Raw genomic sequence first — 13,514 nt, 5'->3', positions numbered from 1 at the left:
ATCGTGACACATTCAAAGATTCCCACCCCTAATATTAAACCAACACTCTAAAAAGATGTACAATAATTATTAATCAATCAAACTATATTGAACCAACAAATGGACTATTTATCAATCCAAATATTGTTATATTTTATGACTTAGTTGAATTTAAACAGCAAATGTATTAATACACAATTTACTTTGCCAGCGTGTCCAATTCACTACTTTTCTATAGCACATTTGATAAACAAGCATTTCCAAGTGCTGGACATTGAGATCCGCACACTTTCATACAAATAAAATATAGTAAAACCAACTATATATTTTTTTAAATCAATAAAATACTAAAATACAACAAATGTTTTTAAAACTCAAAATTAATACAATAAAACATTTAAAAGTACTATGAGTACTCTGAAGTTGCTTGAAATCTGAGAGTTGTTAGAGACAAGAGAAGTAATATAATAATATAGCAATATTACAAATATAAAGCAATGATGTGTTATAAGTGTTAATTTGTGGATTGGTTATGAAAATGAAAAGAAAATCTAGTGTTCAATATGCTTAGAACTAAAGAAATATATAATTGAGGTATAAACGAAAGACAATGTCAGAACTTTTGATTGTTGGCTTGACTGTTTTGATAAAATTTTTCATAAAAATAAAAAAAACTGTATTCATTTTGTTTTGTTCCTTAGAATTCTCTTGAAGGTTGTCTTGCTGACGTTTATCGTTTTTGGAGGGGAAAAAAACGGAAAAAAAGGGGATAGGCAAAATATGCTGAAGCTTTTACCTTGCCGTTTTTGGTTTGCTTCTTCCTTTCTTGTTTGTGAAAATTCGAATGGAATTTTGATGTGATTGTGAATAAAGCTAATCGAATGGGAAAGATGATGTCCAAATTGCAGCGCTGCCGTTTGAACGACGGTGGCGGACTGCGCCTCCCTGCGAGGAAAGGAACGTTGTTGCCGAAACAACCTCGCGTTGGACGCGACCTTTGGGGTTATGCCATCGTGTGTGATATGAAGAGCAGATAAGAAAAGCGGCTCGAGTTGTTCTGTCAACACTCGGCACGTCGCTGCTGACTTGAGTGGACTTCTCACCATTCGGGCGGCAACTATTGGCCGTGCCGGAACAATTTTTCAAAAGCGTGAGGTCATAACCTCACAAGCCACACTCACACAAAAAAGTGCTACACGTCGCCCCTTATAACATAATATTATAATATACTATAAGGGCTTCCTGGGTCCCAAAACTATGAGAACCTCTGCTATACAGTTTGCTTGTAAGTTGACATTTGGAGAAGTTTATTGACAACAATTCCAGCTGACAAAGCAACACACACACACACTTCAAAAGTACAACCCAGGGTGAGAGGAATTACCCCCAGTGTGTTCGTATGAGTGACGGCAATCATGTGTGCACTTCCATAACAAGTTCCGAAAAAACATTGCCTGTGTGCGGGGGGGGCGGGGGTTGCTTACGTGTGTGCGCAGATGAAGGTTTGATGGAATGTATACCTCCAGGCTAGAGCGGAGGAGCTCTACCAGTTAGAACAGTCCCGCATCCTCAGTATGTGGGACACACACACACACAAACAATTGTGCACGCGCGAGCATGTGCAAACACATTCAGAGTCCTTTTGGTACGTTCACAAGTTGTTAGCCTGAAAACGGACACATCAGCCAAGCGGCAGCTCGCACATGCTATTGATGTGACTGATTCGATCGATTACGGGTTGAATAAAGTACGGGTGGAAGTCAATCGTAAACATTTCTTGACAATAATATTCCATATTACATTTGTGGAATATGAAGCAAAATTCAGGGGTCGGCCATTTTGCCACTTGCTGTCGACTGAAGATGACATCACAGTTGCTCAGGGCTCAGGCAACAGCCAATCACAGCTCACCTGTTTTCTGAAGCTGCGCTGTGATTGGTTGTCTCCTGAGACCCGAGTAATGTTGATGTGATCTTCAGTCGACAGCAAGTGGCAAAATGGCCGGCCCCTGAGATGGATAAAAATGGCTGGATTTTTCTGCTTAACTTCATATTCCACTAACGCAATATTAGACAGAATAACATATTTAGACTAGTGGGGCTGCATAGAACATATTATTGTAAAAAGAATTTTTGGGGTTGACTACCCCTTTAATGTGGAAAGTTTTAGTCTGCAAATTAATATAAATACTTGTAAATTGAATTAATCTAGACTATAAAAATAGTCTACATACCCTGTTCAAATGCTAAAATGCTGTGATAATAAAAAAAAATGAGAACGAGATCAGTTCTAAATTTTTTTCAACATTAAATGTGAACTATGGTATGTACAACTCAATTTTAAAAAATCTCCAAGAGGGCAAGTACAAATAAACAATGGAGACAATGTGGTTGCACAAGTGTGCACACCCTCTTGTAACTGGGGTTGTGGCTGTTCACAAATGACCAATTACGTTCAAACTCATGTTAAATCAGCATATATTTAATTAAGTACCATCACCGTAAATAAAGCTCAGATGTGCTAGTAGGCTTTTCTGGCTTTTTTGGGAGCCTGAAGGTTTTCTGCAAACGCTGATTTATTTATTTTTTTCTTTTGGAACCGTTTATCACACTGTCCGGAAAAACAAAAGCCCCAAAGAACAATGCCAACAACATACTTCATTATTTTATTTTATTATTTTATATGGGTGATTAGTGTTGAGTTTGTGGCAAACATACCTTTTGGAATTATGGCCTAAAAGTTAAACCTTAGCTCAGTTGTTTATTTTCACTTTCTAGATTTTTTTCTAATTAACTCAATTGGGGGGGAATAGAAAGTGAAGTACGGTTTATTAGTCACATCAATGTTGGAAATAGTTTTGAAATAATAATAATAATAATAAAATCTATCTGTATGTATGGTATAATTTCTATAAATTTTACAAAAAAAGTTTGACTCACTGATTTGCGACACCTTCACCATCACAGGGCTGGACGTCTTCTCGGCTGCCATGTGCCACCGTCCTCCGCCCCCGGAGCTCTTTCCTCCTTTTTCGATGAAGGCCCGGATGCGGCAGGCATAAGCTCCTCTGTCCTCCGTGCTCACCTGCCTCACCGCGAGCTTGTACTCGCCGGCCCCGGTCCGCTCTAGGCTGGCCTCCCCGTGATTTGTTTGCGCCGAGCTGGCGGACATATTGGAGATCATCACCACCCCGCCGCGCTCCATCGTGATGATATCCCGGCCGTTGGCCAGCCAGGACACTTCCAGGGACAGGGAGGGCAGGTTGTCGGCAGTGACGGAGCAAAGCAGTGTCAGCTTGTCACCTGGGGTGAGGTGCAGATTCGTGGAGGGTGGAGAGGAAGACGAAGACGCCTTCACGCTGAGGGACTGACCTTGAAAGGAGAAGAGCAGATGGCAGCAATCACAAAAAAAGATAAAAAAAAAAAAAAAAAGAACAACACGCTGATTTTATGCAGACTTTGCAGGCCTTCAGAATTAAGTGCTGAATATTATAGATGTAACGGCACACAAAGACTAAGAATACACGTTCTTATTAACTCATTTGGAATCATTTGAACTATTCATACTAGTTTAACATTTTTTTCCCACTTTTGTTAACAAAAGTATGAAAACCTAGAAAAAAAAATGTTGATATCAAATGTATGATTAATCGTTAGTTAACTAATGAAGTCAACATAATTTTATAACTTAATTACAATAAAAAAAATAATAATCGCCTGAAAATAATACAAAAAATTAGGAGCGTCAGACGATTAAAATTTGTAAGCTTAATTAATCGCATAACTTTTTACTCACAATCACAAATTTTATATCTGTTATAAATGAACAATAAACATTTCTTTCTAGGTTTTCATAAAAAAATGAAATGAAATTTAAAAAAAAGTTCAACTAATAGAAATAGTTCAAATGAATTTTTGACGTCCATAGCCATCAATGGCAGTGAATGAGTTAATATGATGAATGAAAATTAAAATGAATGGTTCATTGACGGCTCGGAATTGTTGACAGAAGTCAAAATGGTCGTTTGCTGGCACAGGCTGCAGTCACCCTAACAAGGACGAGTGCTATACAAAATAGCTGGGTGGATATTTTGCATTGTAAATCACAATACTTGGGGAGAAACCAAATCACAATTCTTTTTCATTTCATATTTCATTTCTTTCAAAGTGCCTCCAAACTGGAGAGGTTCTGTAAATATGAATATTCAATGGCAACGCCTTTAGCATAATTTGCAGAATACTGTAATCTACCAATTCACAAAATTTCAGTTAAAATTAGTAGATTACAGTATTCTGCAAATTATGCTTAAGGCGCATAACAAAACGTTGAAATTGAATATTCAAAAAAGAGATTTGAAAAAAGAGAAAAAAAAGTATAAGTTAAAAGGAACACAGATTTTTTTTTTTCTTTTTTAAACAAGATTAAGGGCCAGAATGATGGAGCGTTATCTGAAGTAATCAAAGAATCCAAATAAAAAAATTATATTTATATGAATGACGAAATTCAGCTTGTTAAAGAAATATGAACAAGATTAAGTTTGAGCATTATGCCATTGTCATTTTTGTTGTTACAAAGGTCAGAAATCAAATTGTAAACCGAGTACAGATGTGACTCTGAGACTAGCTATCACAATTTTATTTATTTTTGTTGTTGTATATGTTGCTTTTTAGAATTACTTGACCTTTTAGTGCTGTCAAAGTTAAAGCGGTAACTAATTAATGAATCACAAAAAAAACATCGCATTAATTATGTATTAATGCAGATTAATCACATTATTAATTTTGACCACAGATTAGCCTTTAGCTTGACAGTGGATGGCTACGTTAAAGGTAGCACAGGTTGTGTTTGAGCAATAAACATAACTAATGCATTAAAGGAAAACACTTCATAAATGTTTATAAAAAAGTTTGTGCATGATATTCAGGATATTTGTTCGTGTCAAAATTAATTTGGGGTCATTTTTTTCCATTTTAAATTATGCAAGTAATTAACTGATGAGAATAAGAGGATGAGCGTATGCAGTGGATCAAAAAATGGACGTCCTCGTAAACATTAAATGTCGAAAGAAGAACACATAATAGGTGCTCTTTTTAATTAAGCGATTAATCGGGATTAATCAAGAAGATGTGATTAATCTGATTTAAAAATGTAATCGTTTGACAGCCCTACCGAGAAACGGGGCAGAGACAATAAGACTTGTCTTCTTTATGTTCCTTTTCATTCAACATTGAAGAATATTGTCTTTTCTTTCTTTTACAAATGAATCAAGTATATATAGCATTATTTTCCAATGCCAAGTAGGAACTTTGCGCTGCTTTTTCACAAGACAGCTTCATTAAAAATGGTTGCAAGTATCTTCAAACCGACAACTTGGACACGGTCTCCATTAGCAACCTCAGAGCGCAGCATGCTGGGAAAAGTCTCTGTATGGCGTCTGGAGCGGGACAAAATGAGACAAAGCCCACTCTTGTTTGACTTTTCTCATCTTCTTTGCTCAGTCAACAAGAACCACGACGGACCCCGGACCCGTGCGGTGTGTGAATGTGTGCGTAATTGTACTCCAGATTCATTATAAATCAGTCAGAGTGTTTTCCAGTGCTTAAGATTAAGAAACATTGTGAGCCAGAAAGATATAAGATATGGTGGCTACGGCAACAACGACGAATGTGTGTGCGTGCGTAGCCCCCCCGCCCCCTAAAAGACAATAACACTCCAGCAGTGAAGGTCACCAGCCGGGCTCCGAGGACACAGCGCAAAGGATGCCATTCCAATGTAGACACACACACACACAGCAAAGGGTCACCTGTCAACCCCCGCCCCCACCCCCCGCCTCGGTTCCGTCCACACAAAGCGGGTGAACCTATCCCAGTTGACAATGAACCTAAAAAAGCATTTTTGTGGATGGAATCTAGAGTAGCTACGGAAAATCCATGGAAGCAAGGGAGAGCTTGCAAACTCCGCTCAGAAGGGTTCGAGCAGAGATTTGAAGCCACTGTGAGGCAGACAGGCAACCACTACCCACCGTGATGACGCTACACTGGCTTCCATTATCCTTAACCAGAAAACATCATTACATTTTTGCTAAGTACTTCTATTTCGACGACGTATCTCAAAAAGCAACACACAAGAGTGGAAAAACTTGTTTGCGATATTTGAGAGGTTTTTTTTTTTCCTTGAAATTTCCGTGTTTCCATTACCGGTTTGCTTTTGTGCAACACGTTTTGGTTTTTTTTTGCAAAATGCTGACTAGGGTAATTTACACACTTTAGTTTCTTTTACGAGTATCAGTGAAAAATTTTTTTTTTCTGTACAACCTCAAATAAAGACTGATTGATATGTTTTTTTCAGGGCCGATTCTGATTATTAGTATTCAAGAGACCAATAACAAAGTAATATTTGGAGCCGATATTCATTTTCAGTAAAGGGAAAAGAAAGTATTGGTTTAAGAAATTTAAAAAATACAAATTCCTCTTAACTCTTTGACTGCCAAAAACGTTAAATAACGTTTAGTAAAATCCTATGGAGGAGTGCCAAAGACGTTAAAAGACGTTTGTTTCAAAACAGAGGTGAAACTAACCATTTTCTATTGTTGATAACTGAAAAACGGAATAAGGTAGAAACAAACTTTTTTTTCTGATGAAAGATGAGAGTCCAATCTTTCATTTGGTAGTATGTGTGTTTCCATAGTCCAAACACAACATTTTCTGTGGACCTTGAAAGATCAGTCAAAATGCTTAAATCGGCTGGCACTGGCGACAACCCGTTTCTGAAAACGTCTGGCAGTGAAAGAGTTAACTTGTCTTAAACATATGGTTTATGACAAGTTAAGAGTTGGAATTTGTATTTTTAAAATTTTCAGATTTGCAAAATGTTTAATTTTGCTGCAAATCCCCCCCTCCCCTCCCCCTTTGTAAAAATAAAATAAAAATCTTACACAATAAACATTTTTGTTTCAAATTCTAACAAAAAGTTCAGCCAGGGAACAGCCAGGGTCATCAGTATGTCTTAAAAAGTGAAATGAAAACTTACACAAGTAAATATCACAGTACCTTGTAGTTTTCTACAGTAAATAATTTTTCCAAAACGTAAAAATAACTAAAACGTTAAACGTTCATGTATCTTAGTTTTACAGTCAAACGTTTCAGAGAGTTCCCATCCCATCGGGCTAAATCAAGTGTATGCCACAAATAGTTAATACAGGGATGTGATTTGACCAAAGTGAAATTATCTGAAAATTTAGCCCGGGGTCTGGGGGCCGCTGGCACCCAGCTAGGTCCAGGGCAGTGCCCTGGTGGGGGGACAAGGGGTCATGGGTTTTCCGTGTTTTTAAGTACTTTCAATGCACTCACATGACAAAGAAATAGACAAAACAACAGCATAAATTTTCAATGTATATTGAACTATCCCATATAAAATGGCAAGTTTTAGTCAACTCAAAATCAGTCACATTCAAAAACATTGGACTGCCTTTGCTTTTAAAAACTATCACTGAGAATATCATCATATCTAACTAATGTGATTACTAAGTTAACACATAAATAATGTTGAAGAGTTCAAATTTCATGAACAAATAATTGTATCATGACCAAATGAAAAGTAACTCATATTAGAGCATACCACAAATGTCTTTGTTATAGCAGAAGATGTTATCTGTCGGAGTCATGTGCATACACAATGAAATACAAAAAAAAATAATAAAAAAAAAAATCGGATTTTTTTTTTTTTGGGGGGGGAGATAAAAAAAGCGGAATTCCGCGAATTAGCGGAAAAATCACATCCCTGTTAATAGATAGCACATACAGTAGAAAATAGCAAACCAAGTTTGTCATTAAGTCATTTAGCAAAAGATAATGAACTAGCCTGCTAGCTAGCAGACTACCGGTAACCATTTCACAGTCAAAAGAGCACATCTATGCAATCAGCACCAACAAAAATCTCTCAATTAGCTGTTCCGTCAATGATCGTGTTAACCACGTCCGACTGTCCAACATGTCTATTTTTCAATGAAGCTACCTATTGGAATTGCAATTTGCCTCATGTGACGCATTACACTTTGAAAGTCCAGCGAGGACAGAGAGGAAGACTCAAATCACCTTTTCACGCCACGACTGTGTTTCTTAATGTGTGGCTTTCTTTCGCCACCTACTTGTTAAAGTATGCGGCGAGAAGGCCTCGGATGTGCAGCTCGCTTCTAAAAGCATCGTTTTTGTAGCAAAGGACTGCGTGGACACAACAGCATAAGCTTGAAGCCCGGTCTCGCCACCTGCTCCTGCATTTTCAGGCGAGTGCAGCCAAGGATTTCTCAGAAGACGAAAATGGAGCCTGGAGCCAACGTTGCCAACTGACTTGTATTCTTATTTTTAGTTCCTCCTCCGAGTTTTAAGAATACGAGTGCTTCTTACCTGTTGGAGTAACAGCAACGCTTCCCATTTCCTTTGCGCTCCCCACAATTGGAATCCATTTGCCCCCATTTTCATGTGTCCACTCGGTTCCGTTGCACTCGTAAATCCCTTCATCAGACGTGGTCACTCTGGAAATGACCAATTCAAACAGTCCGTTCTTCCCGGGCGCCAAGCGGATGGCGCCGTCGGCGTAGCGGCGCGCGTACTTGGCCCCGGTGAGCACGTCGCCCTGGGGGCCAAAAGTCAAAATCTCCTCCGACGTTCCTGCCTTCTTCAGCGACCAGGTGAGCGACAGGTAGGTGGGCTGGGTGAGTTCCCGGGTGACGTTGCAGGACAGCGTGACATCGCTGCCCTCGGGGACGACGGAGGGCGGGGCCCGCGGGCTCACCTTGAGCGTGTTTGCGATGACTGCAACGGAAAGGAAAAGAAAGGATCAAGCATAAGGAGAATGAAAGAGGGATTGTGTTGAAGAGGACAGTTTGAGGAAGGTTTCTTGAACTGGTAGTAAATGATCAGCTTCATGAGAGTATTTAAAAAAAATCAATATACAGTTTTTATCATATTCACAAAACCACCATTTATTTATTTTTTTATGCCCTGAAGAGAAGTTCTTTTGTGGGAATGCTGAAAAGCAAATGATTAAATCCCACCAGATTATAGCATTTCTTTTTTTCATTTATCATTCATCCACAATTGATCATTTGTTATTTTTACACAATTCTAATCTTTCATTATCCTTTGTTTATCACGTTATATTTAATGATTTTAATTAAATAACACGTTCACTCAGCATTCAGCAAGACATCCTTCACTACCGTTTCACAACACTTCAATGATGACGACCTGGAGTCCACCGTGGCTCAGGGGCTAGTGGGGCGGAGCTTTGACCGGTAAACTGGAGGCGATGGTTCGACTACCACCTTAGACAGATTGCAGTTCAAGTTTTTTTTTTTTTATTCATTTAACTATAATTATGGGACTGCTGAGCGTAGCAAGCAGCACATATTACTATCCTACAAAAATGGGTTTATTGCGGTTATTATATCATCTTCCACGGATTTTTCCGCAAAAATGCGGCCCGTACCGTAGATCGCACCGGGACAAATGAGGTATCAAACGATGCGGCTCGATCTGACTCGGTGCGGCATTATTTTTCTAGGAATTCCCACTTACCACGGCGACACAATACCCCAAAAACTACCCCAAAAAGTGCCATAGGAATGAATGGGAAATGGAAAGACAAAATCACACAGCAAGCACCTTTTTCCAAGACACGCTGTGCACGCATACGTTATCCGACCGATACGAATTTTAGCTCATTTTGTAGGAATTTTTCCCATCTTTAGCTCAGTGTCGACATTTTTTTTAAGGAATGAAAGCTCTCCCCTCTGTGCGGGTTCAAAGACAGTGAGTCATATAGCATTTTAACACACTCTGTTTTAGCAATTAGCCAGAGTGCCGGGAAGCAACAAATCTCTTGCCAAAAGTCAAAAGTTTCACTTCAAGTTGTCACCATGGCCACAATCTTTTCTCACTAGACGTCAAATTCTCACATTTTGTAGTCACGAGTGTCTTCTTTCAGACAAACTAACTTGTATTTGGCTAAGGTGTCATTTAGTACCTTTATTTTCCCTTTAAGCTCGGACAAGTCGGACCAACTCGCCTATCTCTGCCATGTTAAATTCAGGCCCCGTTCGCTCTTCATTTCTGATAAATCATAAGTTTTCAACCTGCTCTCATTTGGCCATTTTTCATCCGATTAAAAAAATGAGAACATGCTCGTGTTCCCCAAACCCTTGCCGTTCTAACGAGCCATTTCTTGAATCTGTATCTTGAACCGTTAAATCGTGAGAGGCTTTTGTTCAAGGGGTGCGTCTCTCATAGAATCTCAATGGAATGTGGGGCGCGTGACGGCTCCAAGTCAAAAATGGGTTTGCGTTGTTAAAGTGACAGTGACATATTTTTAGATTATGGTTAACTTCCACATTTCTTGACCGATTCCAGTCGTTTAAATTTTAAACTGTTCAGCTCATTACCAAAGAGTCAGCAGTCCCATTCAAAATTTCCGCGGGAATTTTTCTAGTTAAAAATGTGTAATTGTCCCATAATTTATCTTTCAATTTCCTTCATAAGCACATGCATTCAAATTTTAGCATTCAGTTAATATAATTCAGTTTTCCAGCATTCCCACGCAATTTCTGTAGAAATTGCACTTTGTCTATTTATTTTTATTTTTTTGTAGTTTCATGTTATATACTTGATTAATTTCTGGTTTCTTATAGTAGCGCAGTGAGACAGCTAATTTGGGATATTGGATAGAAAAGGCGAATTCAAAATACTCATTCTTGGTAAAATCTCAAAATACACGGACATTGAAAGAGTCCAAATGAAAGCACTCCATGAAGGTCTTTTTATGAAAGGTGATCTAATGTATTTTTGAAGCACTGTATGAGAAACCTGATTTCCTTGCTAAAATCCAGTAAGTGTTGAAAACTCCCTTTGCAATAAAATCCTTTTGGCATTCAATCAGGAAGCCTGCGCTCTCATTAGCACGTGTCTTTTCTTGTTGTTGTCATGGCGTTAAGACCTCTTCCTTTTTTTGCGATGAAATAAAATAACTAATGAAAGGAAGAACACAAAACATAATGGAAAATAAGTTCTGCCTTCTCCTGAGATGTTCCCTGTGCCCTACTTCTAATTTCAAGGAGAGACAATCTCACAGAGAATAAAAATGAGCCTGAGGGAAACGTGAGCTTTCGGTAAAAATTGTCTAAAAGTTTATCTTCCGCTGCTTATTCTGTGCAGGGTTACCGGTGAACAGATCAATCACAGGACATTCATTAATGCCAAACATGCTACGTGAAAGCTACAAGTTTGTAGTGATTCATGTAGCACCAGCGCCATGTCTGACAAGTTAGAGCAAGAAGTGTGAGATCACATGGTGAGCGTATCAAACACACCCAAGGGGAGTGTTACGAAAGTCGACTGCCATCCTGGGCTTAAGGTCACTTTTTGTCAACATTTTCTCAAACTTTATTCAATGTATTCAAACCAAAACTATCAATTTCAATTTCAATTTCAATTTCAATTTCAATTTCAATTTCAATTTCAATTTCAATTTCTCTCTCTCTCTCTCTCTCTCTCTCTCTCTCTCTCTCTCTCTCTCTCTCTCTCTCTCTCTCTCTCTCTCTCTCTCTCTCTCTCTCTCTCTCTCTCTCTCTCTCTCTCTCTCTCTCTCTCTCTCTCTCTCTCTCTCTCTCTCTCTCTCTCTCTCTCTCTCTCTCCTCTCTCTCTCTCTCTCTCTCCTCTCTCTCTCTCTCTCTCTCTCTCTCTCTCTCTCTCTCTCTCTCTCTCTCTCTCTCTCTCTCTCTCTCTCTCTCTCTCTCTCTCTCTCTCTCTCTCTCTCTCTCTCTCTCTCAAAATATAATAGTATAAACTGCAAATACAATAAATGCCTCTCAGATGGTGGCAATTGGAACTGAATATTATTATCTTTTTGCACTTGTGTCGAATCTCATTAGACAGTGCAGGCTTTTGCAATACAGCGCAATCAAAAACTGAAATAATGTGGTTGCATTAAGGTACATACACTCTAATAACTGGGATGTAGTTGATCAGATTAAAACACATTTTAAATGGAAGTCAGAGCAGGAGAAGTCAACCCCCTAAAAATGTCTTTACAATAATCTGTTCTGTGCGCCCCCACTGGTCTAAACATAGCATTATGATTAATATTGTGTTTGTGTAATATTAATTAACTCATTCACTCCCAGTCATTTTCACTGAAGCAACCCCCTTCACTCCCGGCTGTTTTACTGGATTTTGACTGATTTTGCAAAGCACACAGAATATTCTGTCCTATTGCTATAAAAACTTGGAACCTACCAAAAGAATGATTAGAGTCTCTTCTTTCATCAGGAACAAAAATATATTTCTGTTTCCGTTTTGCAGCAATTAGCATTAGAATGTAGCTATCACAAATCTGTTGAAAATACTGGGGAAAAGAGTTGGGTGCAACATGGCCCTGGTTGATCTCTTATACTCTGCTGCCACCTGTTGGTCGTTTTTGGAATAACAACCATTGCGTTAAGCGTTCTCCTCAGTTGAGAGGCTGGATCAAAGCCTTCTGTATGCTTTACAAAAAAACAAAAAAGTAACACATTTCTTACCTCGCGGTGCATTTCGGCTGAGTTAAATGAAAAAGTCAACAAAAAAAAAAGTCAATCACACTAAATTCTTGCCTAGAAATGACATCATCTGAAGGTGCTTTTCTATTGGCTGCTGCGAGATGACATCACTTCTGTGTCACACACCTTTTCCGGTTAATATCAAAATTAAAATACTTAAAATCACATTTAAAATCATCGCCAAAGGCTCATGCATTAAATTAATTAACAAAGACTAAAACAAGGGATATTTGCAATAATTATAGTTAGTTTTATAAGCATAAAATGTAGTTTCAGTTAGTTTTCTTTTTTAAAAAAAAGCATTTTCATTTTTATCTTCATTTCGTTTTTGAGATTGTTTTTGGAATTTTAGTTTTTTCGTTAAGTTTTCCTTAACTAAAATCATTTTGGGTGGAGGGAATTATGAACAGTTCCAAATACCGGTCAGTGTTAGTGGACAAAACATTCAGGCAAGAAATGTCAAGAAAAGCCTACGAGAACTTATGTTTTTGGAGATGGCAGGTGCGTGCTGACTAATTAATTCTGAACACTGACACATCCCAGTTATCAGAGGGTGTGCACACTTGTGCAAACATTTCAGTTTCTTGTTTTTACTTCCCCTCTCAAAAATATTTTTTTCCCAGTTGAATAATAGAGTTTATATCACACATTAAAAGGTGAGAAACGTTTTTAAACGATTTATCTTGGTCTAATTTTTTATATCACAAGAATCTGGCATACGAACAGGGATGTGCGGACCTTTAAAATCCACATTATGTATTCTGCAAACCTCTGTTTGGGACCTGGCACATTTTCGGAAGAAAGACTTGATCAGGGTTTGATTGTCAAGAAAAAAAGAATTAGGATTTAGTGATGCCACCGCTGCAGTCCAGGGCAACTTGTGGTCAGGCTGGCTGTGACGTGAGTGTTGATGACAGATAGCGAAGGCAGAAAAAAAAGCATAATC

The 13,514-nt window shown here is 38.4% G+C and overlaps 1 protein-coding gene across 1 annotated transcript in view; it reads right to left on the bottom strand.

The window, feature by feature from the left end:
• LOC144062079 (prostaglandin F2 receptor negative regulator-like) overlaps positions 1-13,514 on the bottom strand; it is a 63,312-nt gene that overhangs the window by 35,835 nt on the left and 13,963 nt on the right. Inside the window, exons 4-5 of the mRNA XM_077583015.1 lie at positions 8,382-8,789; positions 2,919-3,350 (exon numbers count right to left, since the gene is read on the bottom strand). Of these exons, the coding sequence (XP_077439141.1) occupies positions 2,919-3,350; positions 8,382-8,789 (840 nt within the window). The remainder of the gene's footprint in view (positions 1-2,918; positions 3,351-8,381; positions 8,790-13,514) is intronic.

Source organism: Vanacampus margaritifer, chromosome 1, assembly GCF_051991255.1.
Source record: "Vanacampus margaritifer isolate UIUO_Vmar chromosome 1, RoL_Vmar_1.0, whole genome shotgun sequence".
In the NCBI taxonomy this organism is placed as follows: domain Eukaryota; kingdom Metazoa; phylum Chordata; class Actinopteri; order Syngnathiformes; family Syngnathidae; genus Vanacampus; species Vanacampus margaritifer.
Note: the sequence above shows the minus strand (reverse complement) of the source record. Positions and strands in the feature narration are given on the sequence as shown.